This window comes from Sander vitreus, chromosome 8 (genome assembly GCF_031162955.1).
Source record: "Sander vitreus isolate 19-12246 chromosome 8, sanVit1, whole genome shotgun sequence".
Classification (NCBI taxonomy): Eukaryota; Metazoa; Chordata; class Actinopteri; order Perciformes; family Percidae; genus Sander; species Sander vitreus.
Window position 1 is genome coordinate 32,898,799 of NC_135862.1, and position 18,332 is coordinate 32,917,130.

Genomic DNA, 18,332 nt, shown 5'->3' on the forward strand with positions numbered 1-18,332 from the left:
GCAAATGTGTCCTTTTGTTTGTGTAATCTATAGAAATGTTTCTGTAGCCAGCAAATTGAATTGCCTTATAAAGCGCTGTGCACCTGAATAAACACCGTTGTTCCTTATAGCTCAATTCCCCCCTCTGTTTAGTCCAAATACACTAAGTTGATTAGGAAAAGTTTCCAGGGGCTGCAGGTACAGTTGGTGTTCCCTTCATTCTCTCAGACATCATCTGTCTTCCTGCTGCAGTGCGCAGAGTCCCGCTGCTACAATTCCTCCAGCCCATAGCTTAATGAACGTCTCCATCGCTTTCAGCATGAAGTGGCCCTCATTTGTTTGTGCCTCTCGCCATAATTTATTCGGTTAGCTGGTCCATGGGTGTTACCTTGGCAAGTCATCGAGGATATAAGTGAATTAGTCTTTTGGCAAGTTATGTGAGGGAAGTGACTAATGTGACTGTAGAGACTACAGTGTGTTTGTGTGTGTGCCATAACATTTTTATACACGCTATCATGTCACATTAATGCCAACACCCCCCCCCCCCCATGTCCCACTTTCACTTAGCACCACCATGAGGTCAACATGTTGTCCAATACTTTTGTTTATGACTAAATATCTGCAAAATGAATGTTATTCCCTGCTTCATTAGTTGTACTTTGCATAAGTGCTAATTATCAAATGTTAGCCTTCTAATATGCTAAACAGTGGGCACTTCACCTGTGTGGCTTTAGACTCGTTGTCTTGTTACAATGTGTAGTTCAGCCTAATTAGAAGTCCTTCTTATAAATTCAATCAGCTATCAAGCATTTAGAAATGCAGTCACTTACTGAAGGGGAATTCTGGTGTAGTACAACTTGGGCCTTATTTTTATGGCTTTGGCCATTTATATGAGTTATGAAAACATTGTATTAACTAAAGTAATTGTTGAGATCTGGGGACAGTGTGACAGCGCTACATTGGAGTCTGGCGGAGAAGAAAGCGGTTAGAAAATGAGACACATTGTAAACAAGATTCATTGTTGTTATTACCAAGGAAAGATGGCCAAAACTACAAAATTACTGTACCCAGGTTATATTTGAACTGAATTGCCCTTCAGGAAATGGTACAATATGTTACTCTGGGACCAAAAACACTTGACAGTTGGAACACACAGCACATTATTACCACAGTTTAAACCATTTTGTCTTTTACTTTTTCTCTTTCCTAAGTTTTCTTGCTGTAAGATGCCATCAAGCTGTATCAGGCAAACCTTGATTAAGTATTTTATCTTTCCTGTGGACAAATGCTTTAATGTCCCTGTCTCTCCTAAAGTAGATTTTCTCAATTGATAATCGCAGCGCACACACAGTCACAAAGTGCATCAATTAGGCAAATGGTAGAGAGAGAAATGGAGATGGAAAAAAAGAAGATTGTTGGAGGAGGAAGACATTCTAAAGCTAAGAGAATACTGAAATGAGAGAGGAGGAGTCCTCTGTGTGAGGCATGGTGGTTAAAAGCTCTCATTATTTCACTATCAATTAATCTGCTGAAGCTTCTCAAGCTCTGGGACTCATACCATCAGAAAATCTATTGTGTCGTTCTCTGTCCATATCCTGTAGTCCCCCCCCTCCCCACCACCACCACCACGTCTCTGCACCGTCTCAAGTGGCCCATCAAACACGAGTTCAGAGCTGCAGCAGCTTCTAAAGAATCTGTAACTAACTCATGGCATATTTAAAAGCTTGTTTCAATAAGCCGGGGGTTTGACTTGTGGAATGACTCTTCTGACAAACTCAGTACTCATGGAAATCTGGTATGCTGCCTTGATGCCTCTTCCCTGTTTTTCAATTATTGTACCACAGAGTATAGGATTCCTTTTGAGATTGTGTTCTAGTAATGAAATCTCTTTGTTATGCTCCTCAAAGTTAAGATTTTTGCATTTGCCTGAACCTCTCTTTGTTTCATTTCTAACGCAGAGCGGAAACATTCCATGGTGAATTCGTTGGCATAACTAATGTGATCGTGGCAGGCAATATTGGCTGGCGATAATTGATAAGTGCTGCAAGCGAACGAGGAGAGAATCAGTTTTTAATTCCTTGGCGAGAGCTGTTACTTTGCTGTAACACAGGCCCAGAGGGAGAGAGGCAGCTGATGAATGAGGCCTATTATGAGCAAAACTTGAATTCAAAGAGTAATTTATTCCACTCCTTTTTTTTCTTTTTGTTGTTGCCACCGATCAATATGTGAATTAATGGAAGAATGCATTTCAGTTTAACAAATGCATGCTCCGAGATATGGACTTTGTTTGTGTGTATTATTCCGTGTTATTTTGTTTGTGTTCTGCAGGACAACAGTTATGCACAACATTTTCTAACCTTCACGGGGGCATTGACAGGCACCATTCAAATGTAACAGCTGATATGAGGCACAATACTCGGAGTCCAAAAGCCTATTTATTTTTTTGCTTTTGTTATGTCTCATGCCTTTTTGCGCACTGAATGAAATGTAATATTGCATCCAGAGCAAAATCCTCATCCTGCAATGGCAAATAGATTTTTTTTTCTCTAACCAAGCTTTCAATGTTCAGTAAAGGCTTTCTGGGGATGACTGACATGTTGCAACCACAGCACAACATCTCACATTATTCCACACAACGCAAATAATCTCCCTCCCTCTGTCTCCATCCCACTCACACTGTCTCTCCTCCGCTTGTTCTGTAGCTGTCATTTGTTCGTTCTGTTTATTGCCTTTGTCTATTGTCTGTCTGTTTTTTAAATCGGCTCCTGCATCTTTTGCTGAAATGGTTTAATATATTTACAAACTTACACATTTTTTTTCATTCTTGGAATTGCACAAATTGGGTATGACTGTAAAATAAGGAGCATGCCCCCAGACTCCCTCCCTAGAGGGTCCGAGGTCCACTTACCACAGTCTCACAAAACATTTGTGGAGAAAAAAACTGAGAAATATAAGTAGTATTGGTTAAAAATGAATAAATCTGAAGTAGAGAAGCTAAGATTAGATTATGAAAATGATGCTCAGGTCTCTTAGATTTAGGTAAAAGCCTCTTTACCAGCTGCAGATGAGAGAGAAGTCTGACTGTGACGGAAGTCAAGGGAAGCATAGATCCTCACCTGGAGGACTTGTTCAGATCAACAGAGGATAACAAAGACATTATTTTAGAAATGGGTTTCAAGAGAAAAAAAACACAGGAAACCTTTCTTGATACTCAAAACAGGTCATATATACCAATGGAGGGAAGAACAAGTAAGCTTTATATCAGGGGTGTCAAACTCAGTTTCCCTAAGGGCCACACTGGAAAATGAGAATCACATCGAGGGCCAGACATGTAGAGATTATTGACGTGTTTATTTAAGAGAAAAAGTCCAATATTTTGACTGTATTATTGATTGTCTCATATGCTGTAGTCTTCTCACTTACATTTTGGGCCTCATAAAGCCCCAAAAAATCACAAATACGTTGAAAAAAAGCGCCAAAAAAGTTGGAAAAAGGCCAGAAGAAAACGTCAAAATTGTGACAAAAACATCAGAAAGTGCCAAAAACATCGTAAAAAGCACCAAAAACTTCTGAAAAAGTGGCAAAACATTGAGTAAAGCATCCAAAGCGTTAAAACAAAGTGCCTAAAGCATTGAAAAAAGCGCTTAAACCGCCTGAAAAGGGGTCAAAAATGCAAAAAAACCCACCAAAAATGTAAAAACAAATCAAAAAAGCACCAATAACTTTGGAAAAAGCGACAAAAACCAGGTGGACTTAAATTCATTGTGAACCTAAATTGAAATGCGGGCCAGATCAAAACCTGCGAGGGGCCGAATTTGGCCTTTGGGCCTTGAGTTTGACACGTGCTTTATAAATACAGATTAAATGCCCCGCTGAAGTGCTAGGGGCTGACATACTCAAAGCATGGTGGTCACAATCTAACAAGACTTTTCTTTTTTCTTTTACCCAATTCACACAAACAGACATATTAGAGATGCACATTTTTCCCATAAGGACACAGATGGTTTTAGTTGTTGCTGCAGTGCATTTGAACATGACATTGCATGCAGTACAGAAATGTGCGCTAACCACTGAACCATGTAATATGAAGACAATTTATCGGACTAAACAGTTATTGGGCACAATGTTTGTGCAATTAGGTTAAATGTGCGTCTAATAGGGGCAGCTTTGCATGGCTTCATTTTATAATGATCTTGTTTTTGTGTCTGGATTTTGTTTTCAGTGCAAGCTCTACACCGCTATCTGCAGGTACGATTGTACATCGACATACTGTATAATCACTTTGGCACAGTATTAATTAATTCTGCTAATTAAACCTTTGAAATATGCATTGTCGTAAGTGTCTCACTGTATTCCGCTTGACTAAGATGAAGCGTGTTTATGCTTCGTTGATTATACTTTAACAAAGTGTGACACATTGTGCTGTCAACGCCCACATTGAGGGACGTGGTATCAGGCGATGTGTGTAAATGTTAATTTGTACATATACTGTACATACTGCTGACACTAACTTAAGTGAGCTTAACTGTGTATAAGGAGAAGTGACTGATTGCATGACCTGGCTGCATATCCAAGAGTTTATTCTACATTGAATAGCTGTACATCCCTGTCAGTACTGGTTGATGCTGTCCTTGATAATATCCATTTCTCACCGGGTCTCCAACACATTGTCAGGAATGAGTAATGACACTTCTCAATATAGCATTGAGAGTGAAAATGGCAGAATGGACAAGGACGTGACTTTACTGCCACAGTAACTCTGCATTGAGATGACATTGACAAAGGCTCCATCTTTCTCACACACACAGGGACACACACAGGGACACACACACACACACACACACACACACACACACACAACCACACATAGACTGTAGTACAGTAAATGCATTTCAGACAAGATCACAAATGAAGACCTGTGGACGAGGACAAAGCAAATACCAGCAAGAGACGAAATTGGACAAAGAAGATGGAGATGGATTGGGCACACCCTTTGTAAACCAATGTCGAATACCACCAGACAGGCTCTGACGTGGAACCCCCAGGGGAAGAGAAAGAGAGGTCGGCCTAGAAACACCTGGCAAAGGGAGTTTCACACAAACATAAAAAAGATGGGATGTACCTGGTCGCAGATAGAAAAGAAAGCCAGCGACCGAGTTTGCTGGAGATCCTTTGTCGACGGCCCATACCCCCCAAGGGGTGTCAGGCATAAGTAAGTAAGTAACAGTAAATGCATCTAAACGCTATAAACATATGTGCCCCCTAAACCCGTTCTCCTTCCCAACTTGTAAAATACTGATGCTAGGTCAGATGCTCCCAGCGTCAGATACCGACTCAAAAATCACCCTTTGAGTGTCTGTATGGAACACACCGGGCATAACAGCAGTTTGACCGCGGCGCTGTAAGATGACGTAGTATTTCGAGCAACAACGGTAGCGTGCAGTACGAAAGACCGAAAATCTGCGCAACAAGGATGGGGTGTTGGATGGGTAAACAATTACAGGACTTTCACCCTGGGGTTCCTGTCCCGTTTTTGTCCCGCGTGTCACTGAAACATACATTTTGTAACCCCACCCACTATCTTTTCCTAAACCTAACTGTTCCGTTCTTGTGCCGCATGTCAGTTAAACATACGTCCCGACAAGGGGCGTCAAAAAGTGATGCCAAGAATCCCGACAAATCGCCTTTAAATATGACGCCAAAGGGCCATATGCTAAAGGTTGTAAAACTTTTAAACAAAGACACCTGACCAAGCGTCGTTTTTTGACGCGCTGGGAGTGAGAATGTGTTGGCCCCCTTTTCTGACTGGTCAACTATATTTCAATCTTCTTAACAAGACTTTTATTTCTTTTCTTGCCAAGACACTTTCAACTCTGTACACTGAAATCCCCTAATGATCATTTGAGAGACAGAGAGAGAAGCAAATGTATTAAGGCTGGATCCGGGTTGATGGTGCGGCAGTAATTTATGAACAGGACACATTCAAGATTCATGGCTTCTTTCTCTTACGGTGTCACCAAGCTGTAAGAACACTATTCATCACACATGCAGACTGCAGGGTGAGAAAGTATGAAGAAAAGCTACTGCTAAGTGAGAGAAAAGAACGAGGGAGAGCTGCAAAGTAGCAGGTAAAAGAGGTGAGAGGAAGGAAAGTAGTGCTGTGAGTTATCTTTTCCAGAATACCCTGTGGCGAGCCGCCCTCGGCGAGCGGAACAAACGTCTGTGTCCAGCTGAACTTGTCTGCCAGTGCGCCTCGCCGTCCTGATCCACCTGCAGAACATTGATAGGTTTAAAGTGCCATCACTCCTTCTCATATCCACTGTGTCGCAGCTCAGTGAAGACGTTGACAGCATGATCTGTCCTCCATAGCCCTAACCCCTGTCACCAGTCCCCAAATCCAGCCGCTAAAAAATCCATCATTGGGCCTCTTTGCCTCCCAGCTCTTCTTCGCCTCTTTAACAAATATCCCACAGCTGAGACCTGTGCATGATGGGATTGATGCGCTCATCCCTGGGCTCTCAGACGCAGGCCGGAATTTACAGGCGGTGCTTAAAAGTCCATCAACTCGCTTGTGAACCAGTCACATACATGTACACACCACTGTGCTCTTTAGACACAAAATAAGTCTTCTAATCTCTCGCAGGTTTGTGTAGTGTTCTGTTTAAATGCTTCAGGTCCAGTTTTAGATTTCTGTCTTTGACATTTTGGAAGTTCATCCCCCAGTGGGTTCTGATAAGAGTGGCCATTTCAGAGACTTGTGTGTCTTTGGTTTGTTCTGGTCGGGTTGTGTTAATGATTACTGTGTCACGGTGTTCCCCCTGACCTTCACAGCTGGGAGGGGTGGATGGGTGAGGCGGTTAGCGGTGTGGGTGTTTGCCGTTGCCCTCTCTGTCTGAGTGTCAGCACTGTGCTGTAAACAAATGGCTCAGTTTTTCCCTCTTACCTGTTCTCTTTCCGTCATTCTGACAGGGGTGAGAGTGGTGCCAGAGTTTCTGTCAGCCAAGAACAGGAGTGTGAACAAACAGTCACACACACACACACACACACACACACACACACAAACACACACACCACCATATCCGTGTGCAGTGCACGTTGTCAATAAAGGGTTGTACAGTAGGCTATAAACGATGAAGGACAAACGAGACTATTTGCATTGCAAATTAAACCACAAAAAAACCTCGTTTCCTTTCATTTGGAAAACTGTGTTGTCATTTTTGACTGGGTTTGTTGCTGTGTTGTATTCTCTCACTCTCATTGTTCTGCTCAACATTTAAGCAGTGACTGCCTTTGTGTGAACAGTGGACTGTGGTTGCATGGGGCAGATCACATTAGTGTTAAAAAGGTTGTTAAAGTCTAACTCAAGTCACATTTAGTCATCCCTTTTTGCTGTCAAAAATAAGTGTTTTTTTTTTGGAAAACGTGATAAATGTTGGTTTTTTTTTAAGCCTCTGGTGGATCATTTCAATGTCTGAGCCCTGGTAGGAGAAAGAGAGAAAGTGAACACACTCACACAGATGACTTACAAGTCACGGGCAGACAGTAGGTGCTTTCCGACCGGATAGTACTTGTACTTTTTAGAGGAAAAGTACACTTCTAAGCAGTTCTAAGAACTACTCTCCCCCAAAATTTGCATTCCCACTGGCCAAGTGGCCATAGGGACTGGTAGGAGGGGTAAGGGAGTGATGCAAGCACTGCAACGGTCTTTGCCGGTGAGCCGCAGGACACACTTGTGGAGTTTAACTCCGAAAAGACAGTTAACCACAGGTTCCCGTTAATCTTATGATGGACATGTGTTGTGATATTTAAACAAACGAACCGTCAACGGCGAAATAAAAGCCTCTTATTTACGAGAGCGGTCTGAGAGACCTCCAGCTCACAGCGAGGTGTCTGAGCAAGAGGCCGGGGCAGGCGCTTGCTGGCTGTCGCCTCACTTCATGGTGGTTCTCAACTCCGAAAACTTTGAAGCAAATCCTGAACTTTAACTTTACTTAACACAAAAACACAACAATCTCAAAGATAATGTAACAGCCCTATGTTATGACCACCAGTTCTAATTATTTCAACTATTTCAACAAATCATGTTTTGTTTATCGATTGGCATGCAGGTCTAAATACTACATCACCCATGAGCATTGGCTGCCATTGGCATGCAGAGCTAGCCTGGTACTACCAGACTCTCGTACAGAGAGTCTGGCCACTCTCCACTGACAAGTGTTAACTTCCTTGAAGGCGGGTACTCTGTTGAAATTTAAAACTATTGGATCTGCCCAGAGCCACTCTGGTAGCCTGGCTCCGCCCTCTTACGTACTGTTTGGTAGGACCAGGCTAACAAGAGGGGACACAACAACAACTATCGGCTTAGCATCGCTAGCATTCGCCTTAGCCAACTCCTTCACCACTAACGGAGTGAGCTGGAAACTCTAACTTTTCCCGAACCCCGTGGGTTGGAGGGCCACAACATCATGGCCACCAACACAACTCAGCAAAAATTGTTCTTGCTCGGGCTTTAACTTCTGGATATTCGGCAGCGTTGCCACAACTCAAACTAGCGCACATCACGACCTCAACGTCATTGTTCTCAGCCATTCCCTCTGTTCGCTGATTGGATTGAATTTGAAAAGTGAATTAATTTAATGGGCAGATTGTGTTTTTTTGTCAGTGTTCTCAACACCAACATCTTTAACTTTAGCTTTATTCCTTCTCATTTAGTAGGTCATGAAAGACATAAACAGAGCCAAACTGAGGGCAGAGAAACAAATCTTACAGGATGTAAGACAAACTGTAAATGTAAAAATAGATAATTGTAATTGAAAGAAATTATATCAAATAGTTTGGACTTTTTTAGCACTAACGGCTTATCCCACTAGCACACAGATTTGCACACAGTACATGTCAAATATGTTTTATTTCTGTCATTAAATTCTAATTGTATCTAGTAAAGCATAAGCACGTTCTGACATAATATGAGTGTGGTATTTGTGTGTTTGAGTGTGTATTTGTTGTCTCTCCCCGGCTCGTGTCCAGGTGTGCAGACAGCCAGCAGCCGGGAGGTCATCACCTCCATGTTAGCAGCCAGGTTTCTAGCTTCCTGTTCATAGTGTCAGTGACAGACATCATTTTCATCAACATCTAAGCAGAGGGGCCCTACTTGTGTCAGTGATGTGAAAGTGAAGAAGAGAGAAGGGGAAATCTCTCACCGTATTATACAGCAAGAACTACATCTTCGTTAACAACAGCAGGAGGTTGGAAGGCAGATGAAACTAGATTATGCTATTGTGCTCTCAAGAGCAAAAATAACATTTCAGAGTGGCTCCTTCTGCATGAACAACACAATTGCTCTGCCAAAAACTTGTCATCTCTCATTTCTACACCATCTCGTTTTGTCTTAGTTGCTCTTTCTTTAAATGCTTGTTTTGTTTTCTACTTCTCCTGTCCTAATTGAACATACGGGCTACATAAATTACATTTTAAAGCTTGTTAAAAAAAACAATTTCAGCAATTTAAAATGCATACTTTACTGCTTGCTGTTTGTGTGTTTATGCGTCGTCGGTGGGTTTGAGGCTAATGGCGAACAAATTCAAATATTCGGGTTGGTGTAACAAATAGACACCACACGGGGGAACGTTCACAATGTGGCTTGGCAATAAATCAATTCAATTAAATTTTTCAATTTTATTTATAGTGTCAAATCATAACAAACGTTAACTCAGGACACTTTACAGATAGAGTAGGTCCGGACCACACTATAATTTACAGAGACCCATCGATTCCCCCCTCGAGCATGCATTTGGTGCAATAGTGTCAAGGAAAAACTTCCTTTTAACAGGCAGAAACCTCAGGCAGACCCTGGCTCTTGGTTGTTGGCAATCTGCCTCAAATGGTTGGGATTTGGGTTGGCTGACATACAAAAATAAGATGCGGCCGAGAAAGGTTGAAGAGGTCCGGAACGATCCCAAACTGCGTGACTGCACATTTTGATAAAGAAGTAAATTAATCTGATTTGCAGTTTCATACATCAGTGTTTCATTCTGCAGCATTGGTAAACTGCAGCTATGCACAGCCATTAGTCCAGTGTCAGTAGTTACTTCACATGTCTGTAATAACAGCAGGACAGTCAATTGTCTGTTATCTAACTGCTAAAGTCAGTTGAGTGAAGTGATGATAATGTTGTCGGTAGCCTACAGGTTACAAACTGTGTTTTGGGGTTTTAAGCTGAGATAGAGTTAGCACTGCGCCAATAGCCTTTTAAATGCTACATTGTTTGTCAACATTGCAACTGCTTATATTGGGAGGAAATTTGGCCTAGTATGCTCTGAATAATTTGACATGCAGTTAACACAGTCATAGTTTTGTTTTACTGTAAACTTAACTCCTTGCGTTTTTCCCCACTTAAGAAGAAGGACATTACTGGAGTAACAGGCGCACCAGCTTCCCTGAACTTAGGGTATTATTTGTTTTTTTATTTCAAAGTGTAACAATATGGCTTCTTGTCTTTGTGTTTTAGAATATCCTGGGTGTTGGCCAGACACTGCCATTCAGATCTAAGAGATCCCTGCTGGTCCCTCCTATGATCATAACTGAGAACCAGAGAGCTCCCTTCCCCAGGACCATTGGCAAGGTAAGGAACACTTATCATGGTCTTATCATGAACTCAGGTGGGCTTGATTCCCCTACAGCATTCAAGTCTTACACTGGAACTATTTCATGACAAGAAAAAAGAAATGCTCAGCTCGGAGAGAGACAATTGGCCAAGATACAAGACCAAGGATTCAATATGTGCATTATTTAAAACTTTGGAAAATATGATATGGTCTGTGACAGTTTGGTCAATTTTTGGAAATTTTCTCCATGGTCTTATATAGCCCCCCAAAAAGAAAGCTATAGTTTTCTCCTTATTCTGTGACAGAGCTCCATAGACAATGTATGTGGAAATTTAAAGATGGTGACTGTAGAGGAATACTGTATGAAAAGAAAATGGGCGGTTCTCTGATATGATTTTATATCAAATCACAGAAAAATGGGTCCGTAAAGTCTTTTACGGACAACTAGTGTTATGGAACCAGACCTTTTTTTAATAATCTATTTCATTGATCTAGTCTTCATGAAGCCTATTTGCATCGGCTGTTTTACAGAAATACAATACACCTTATTATATCCCATCATATGTATTCTGGCAAGCCTATAATCATGTTACCTAAGTGAGTTTTAGCTGAGTGTGATCTCTTTGACACCATGCACTTCTCCTGATAAGATACAAACTCACTGAGGGCCACCACTTATCATGTTAGCTTAAATCTAAACTTACCAGAGAGTTTTTATTATGTCAGACCAATATATAAAACACAGCAACATTCCCATTAGAGTTGATTATGCCTCTATTACTCCACCAGTGCAGACTGAGCTCCTGTCAAACTCCATTCTCTTATAGCCATTTAGAACTCAAAAGGTCTAAGGTTCAGACCAAATATTCGCAATGAGATAAAAAAATTTTAACAGTGCAAGGAAAATTTGCAGTGATCTGAACTGGCCCGTCTCATCTCGACTCAAGCCAGTTGATGGCGTCGCTGCGACTCAGCTGGCCAGAGGCTGGTTTTATAACACAAGGGGCGTTACCTGTTTCAACAGCCAATAGAGAAGTCATCTGGTAAAGTCAGCTCCAAACTATGTATCTGAAGTGATCCATAATGCATTTTATTTTTATGTTACAAACTGCCAACTGGTCGAAATGGCAGTTTTAGACATCTCAACGAGTGCCTGTGAGCGCAGCTAGAATGTGACTGAAGAGAGGGAGTGGCGTTAGAACAAAGCAGTGAATCAGAGAACTGAAACACTGTTTTTGCCGTTTCATCACTACTAGAAATGCAACTATAGCAAGTCTCTCACTATCCTCATTTAAATTTTGAAATGCTACAAATTATATTGTAGCAGACCTGGACGCCACCGTGGGTTACCCTCAGCACAGATCACAGCCCAGACAAACAATTTACAGGCAACAGTTTTTATTCTGACTGCTCACACTTTCAACACCACTTTATAACCACTAACCATCCGCCGCTGTCTCCCCGGCTACTGGCAGGCGCACAGCCTGTTGCTCACGTTTTAACAAATAACCAACAAAACAATATCTCACAGTCCTGTCTCTTTGGTGTGTGGCAGTCCTCTGAAGTTCCAGCACGCTGCTTCATATGAAGAGAGAGTTTAATAAGTACAACAACGATCAGCTGAGACAATTAACTCATCTGGCACTGCTCTCCTGATCTATCCCCACACCTCTCTCCACTGCAGCTGATTGCAGACCACGTCCACCTCCATAGATGTCCTGCTACAAATAACTGCGAAAGTCAGAAGTTAGAATGAAAGAACCGAGAGTCGTTGCTATGGAGATGATACACTGTCTCGTCTAGTCGCATTGGTGTGAACTGGCAGGTTCCAGAAAGTTGCAGACCGGATGCATTGCAAGTAGTTTCAACTCGTCTCATTGCGAATCATCGGTCTTAACTGCGCTTAAAGCAAACTCCTGCTGTCTTGCTCCTGCTTGAACAAAAAGTTTAATTTCTTCTGACTGTTGTTGTGAGCTAATATACAATGGCCCAGGACTAATCTATGCAGAAGATACTTTACTATTTATCTCAATTTGACAGTGACTGACTGTCCAAGAATCAGAGTGCATGTCGCTCCCAGAGCTCATGACCAGGCTCATGGAAGCACAGCAATGACTTGCTGTTGTAGTTGGATGATGATGATGATGATGATGATGATGATGAGTGTATATATTTTTGGAGTTAATAGTTACCTTTTCTTTGGCAAACACATTCTGATGTGAGTCTCACACCTTCAAAAGACTATGCTATCCTAGCTGAATATTATTTTAAATAAAGATTCAAGAGATTCTGTTCAGCACCAAAACAAAGCAGATAGTGTTATTAGTGTGGGAGTAATTATTAATACTTTTCTAATGTTTTTTTTTTGCTTGCTGAAAAGAGAAGCCTTTGCTTTAATTGTTTGCTTCAATGCCTTCTTGAGTTAAAAGAAAGACTGTGTTTAATGTTTGCCTTAATAAATCACTCATCTCAGAGTGAGGACCAGTTGGTCACTCCATATTGAAGTGTTTTGTTTGTTGCCTGGATATTTGAGCATTATTCTGTGTTGACTAAAACATACTGTAGTGAAAGCTTCCATTATTGGCCACTTAAAACAAGGACGTGAGATGGGCTTTTTATGTGTCACAAATAGAGAAATACATTTGATGTTGCTGCAGTTTGTCTTGGTTTATTTTTTACTTTTTAAATACATGCGTTTGTTTTTTAGAATGCAGCAATGTAGAGCTCAGTGTCAACCGGCACGACTGACTGACTTACCTTATACCATTCAATATAATGTCATGTATTTTTCCTCTTAACAGTAGATATGTTAAGTCTTAATTGTTTTTGACAATGAACTAGAAAGAATAAAGGAGACAAAATTGCAGGTCTATATAATAAATGGAGGCTTCGATTAATACTTAAACACAATCAAATTAAGTCATCCAATTTCACATCCTGCTGCAGTTCGAGTGGAGCTTTTACCAAGCTCAGTGTTGAAAATGGGAACCTGCAAAACAAGCCAATCTTAACACCCAGTGAAGCAGTGTGTTTTTTTTCCTGTTTAAGTCACAGTGATGAGTTCTTAAGCTGTCAGCTGTTTTAATTCTAAGAGCCCTGTCATATAAAACATCTAATGACTGAAGTATACGTAGGTGGTGTGGCTTGCCTATAAATATTACCCTGGTCTAGTACAACTAAAAGATTGTTTAGTTTGTTCAGATAAAAGATTGTTCACTTTTTAGCTCTTAATCAACTTCAGTCATAGGTAGATGTTTAATCTGGGAGTCACCCCAAGCATACAGGAAGCAGCAGGCACAGAACAGGGATTTGTTTTCATTTAAAGTGACTATGTGTAACTTTTTAATGTTTCTGAAGCTCTGTCATTTTTCATACAATATTCTTAAATGACCTGTAACAGCAAACGAGACTAACAGTGAAAAGAACGCTATTTTTATATAGTTTTTAGTAAGGCCTCTGCCCGGGTCCGATATTTCCCGCAAAGTTTATTTACGGCAGGTAGACGGCGGAACAGCACCGGAAAAGTGTTAGCATATCCAGCCAGCTGAGCCAGGTGAAAGGAAGCAGGACATTTCTTTATATAGGCCTAATTGTAGTTTAATGTTATCTTAACATTAATCTGTTGTAGTTATGGCTAATACTGGGGCAGGACCATCAAAGAAAATAAGGAACTACTAAAAGTTAAAAGGAAAAGGGCAAGTGACAGACAACAGCAATAACATGAGGCCCACTCAGTCGGGCTTTTAACAGATGGAGACAATTACAGGATTGTAAATTATTCAAAACCAACCCAGAATTGGCCCTCAGGTATGTAACATGTCTATTTCATTAATAAAATAACTTTACAATGCGCAATGTGTTTGCACTTCAGTAGCCGGCATTAAATGACGTCCCCCTTCCATTTAGCGCAGACTTTTTATTCCTTTTAATCCGTGTTTGTGTTGGCTTACTATTTTCTTTTCTCATCCCCCTATAACATTACTTGTGCAAAGCGTTCGTGGGTTTCATGAAATGCGCTATATTAATCTAAGTTATTATTACACTGATACTCAGTTTAGCTCACGATTCATCCAAAGTAGGCAGAAGATTGGGAAGACTGGCAGAACAGGCAGCAAAGTGACAGACTGTGATCCAATGGAAAACACAAATTGTCAGATTGACTTGCACTCTAGCCCAATGGATGGGGGCGGCAATCATATTTCAGGGGGGATGCCCCCCTTCTAGACCCGCCCCTGTTTGTAATGTTTTTTCAATTATTTTAGCTGCTTTGCTACTACACAGAAAGTGAGCATGCAATGGTTACAGGTGGCCATGTTGAAGGAGAGACAGCTACACCAAAAGAAAATCTCAATGTGATGCCAATAAATGAACTCTCATAGGATCACACTTCTTACATCTAAGAGCAATCATTATTGAGGAATGTGGTCCGTGTCAGATTCTGTGCTCTGAATAGCATGAACACATGAATAGATTTCCATATGTTATTCTCAGCTCAAACATCCAAGTACTGTACTACTTCAGGAAAGGCATTGCAAGTGAGTAAAAACATGAGGCATATATTTCCTGAGGCGTTGCATCAGGTGGTTTCTTTCATGGAGTCTTCTCAAGAAAACATAGAGTACATAAGTCATATTTTGAGGCTTAAAAAAAATCAGCCGTAGTTGAATGTTCTATTACCATTAAATTGAAATGCCAACATTTCCTGATACTCCTGTGATTCTTTTCTCTTTATGAAGACTTTGCCGCACTGGTTCTTTTGTTCCCTTCAGTTTATTTCTCCCCTTCTCAGTTAAATAATAAATATTGTAATGAAAAAAAGCAAGTACAAAAATTATGTTTAACTTTTTCAAGGTTGTATGATAAGATAGAAAAAGCTGTGTTATTGGTAACAAAAGTTCCAAAAATAGACAGACCTCTTAATATCAGTTTACCTAATTAAAGTCTAATGAGAAAAATAAAAATTGTATTAGTCTTTAAATTATCTGTTTGACACCCAAGTTAATTATTTACTATTCTGAATGATAATGATAATCAGCCGGGCAGTCATTGGGACTGTAAGCTTTAAAAAGATGTGAATCTCAGTTTTGTATGTTTTCAGATACCATTGTGCCAGATTGTCAGAGTTTTAGACCAGGGGCCTCATTACAAAAACGTCCTAACTCTGAAATCCCGTCTTATCTCAGTTAATGAGGATATTTAGGATTTTTGGTATTACAGAAACAAGTTTTGCATTTACGAGAAAAAGAATCCTATCTTATCTCAGGATAGGAATTTAACTATTACAGAATCTTGTTAATTTAGGAATTTCCCAAGTTAGGAATCATAAATTAGGATGGTATAGAACCAGTCCTAAATTCAAAATAACTGCCAAAAGAGGCAGCCGCACTATTGCTAGATCTGGCAATGACCATGAAGATGGGGAAAGGCTACTCAAACCGTATGATGATGCTTTAAATTTCCCAGACCATGCAGATCTGTCTTTAACATCACAGACTTCTGGTACATTCTAATCAAAGATACACGCATGACAAGACGAGTGCCGATTGAAGAATCACATATACAGTTATATTTAGGATTTCTTAAGATAAGATAGGAGGTCTGAGATGGGATAGGATACAGCCATGCGTTTAAGAATTGCTTCTGTATAGAAAGATTTTTGAAACTTAAAGCTTTAGTATGTAACTTTTTGATAACAATAAACGTCCGTTCCAGTCGAGGCATTGCCAAATGAGTTGCTACGAAGTTAATTAAGACTACTAGCTCCACAGAACTCTCTCTGTATTTCTCAGTATGGCTATTTTCAGAAGATTGTGGCGTCTGGTGACTTTCCCGCGCAGAAGCTCGAGTGAAGATAATTACAGCTTCATCATGTTTTTTTAATCCTCCGTGTCCTCCTTGGCTACTAGCAACTGCATGGAGGAGGGGTGGGGGGTGCCTGCGCGATCACGTAAGGCATGTGTCATGTGGACGCGCCAACTTATAGTGCCTCATGGGGGCGACAGAAACTACGCACTATAGCTTTAAAGTGGCCATATTATGCTCATTTTCAGGTTCATAATTGTAATTTGAGATTGTATCAGAATAGGTTTACATGGTTTAATTTTCAAAAAACACCATATTTTTGTTTCTGTTTTTCTGTGTCAGGTCTCTGTTTTAGCTACAGAGTGAGCCCTCTCAACTTCTGTAACATCTTTGTTGGCAGTTGCACATGCGCAGTAGCTAGGTAAGCTCACAATTGCTAGCTAGCTGTTTCTCCAACTTCGGCCTGTACAAGGCAGGATTAGCCGGGAGACTTCTTCTAAATGAGGGCGCACTTCCAACTTTGCGTGGAATACCTGCAGAACAGGGACATGTAAGTAGTTCTATACAATTTGTTTTGTAGATTAGGGTGAATTTGTGTGTGTTGTAGCAGTGTTTTGCCATTGAGAACGAGCTAGCATGCCAACAGTTAACCCCCTAACCCCCTCGTCTCGGCTAGTGATGTAGAAAGCCGTGCAGATTTTGACCATCTCACCCGGAGACTGAAGGCAGGACACATTCAGAAACCGTATCTCACTCAAAACAGCATGGATGTTTTTTTCTCCAAGTTTGTATACATGTGGAAGCACCAGAGACACAAAATAACACCCCAAATCCCAGAAAAAGTGTTTTTTTCATAATATGGGCACTTTAAGTTAAGGTAGGACAAGCAGCTAGAATATTTTTTTCAGTATTATGTGCAGGGTCAGGCTACTTTCCAGAAGGGCCACCCTTTAACCCCTTAGACGCTTTCCTCACTCCCAATCTGTCAGCCAAAGGGGCTGTTTCTATTTTTTATGACCTAATTTTGGGACTAGATTTCCCCCTGTTGAGCGCTATTAAAACAGACTGGGAACGTGGGTATCTGGGATTTGGTTCTTTGACAAGTGCACTCATCCTCTATGTGTGCACGGCATGCCATTCTCTTATTCCGTTTAAAGTGGTGCCCCAAGTCCACTTTGTCTATTACTGGGCAAAGATTTACCCCGAAATTAGTCCCACTTATGATAAATGTAAGAGTGCAGATGGCTCACTAATTCACATGTATTGGCTATGTCCGAGCCTAGAGCAACTTTTGAAATTGGTGTTTGGCACTATTTCCCAAGTCTTACAATGCATAATTGAACCTGACCCCCTGTTGGTACTTTTTGCACTCTTGCCTTTGCCTCTCTAAAAGCACGTAGTGCTATTTTACCACACACTCCAAATGGTTTAGTGACTTGATGTCATGCCTCAATATTAAAAAGATTTGGTACTCCTAATACCCAAATGTTATATGTTTGGGGTACTTTTCTCACATAATATGGAATAGAGTAGTGGACCTCTGATTCTTTTGCCTTCTGCTGGATGATGACTGGGTGTATTTCCACGTCTCATTTGACTTAAACTATATTCAAATTATATATTTAACTTACTTGCTCGTTCTCCTACCTTGTTTTCTATTGAGTATATAATGAGTATGTGGATAGATGGTGAGGGGAATTTAACATCTTGACTGTGCCGCATACATCCCACATATAACTGTATTGTAAAATGACTTGTTAAAAATTCAATAATAATAAACTTTCAAGAAGAATATTTTCTGTAATGAGGCCCAAGGGGAATTTGCTGCATGATTCTCCAAAGCATGCTATTTTATTGCGAGGATTTATTAATTGTTTCGTCACTGATGACAGATTTTACTTGTCCAGCTCAACCACTGTGTAACAGGCCACACAATATGTGACACAG

General features: G+C 40.7%; 1 protein-coding gene across 1 annotated transcript in view; it reads left to right on the plus strand.

The window, feature by feature from the left end:
* Positions 1 to 18,332, plus strand: part of cdh13 (cadherin 13, H-cadherin (heart)) — a 434,001-nt gene that overhangs the window by 154,701 nt on the left and 260,968 nt on the right. Inside the window, exon 4 of the mRNA XM_078257870.1 lies at positions 10,487 to 10,600. Coding sequence (XP_078113996.1) covers positions 10,487 to 10,600 — 114 coding nt within the window. The remainder of the gene's footprint in view (positions 1 to 10,486; positions 10,601 to 18,332) is intronic.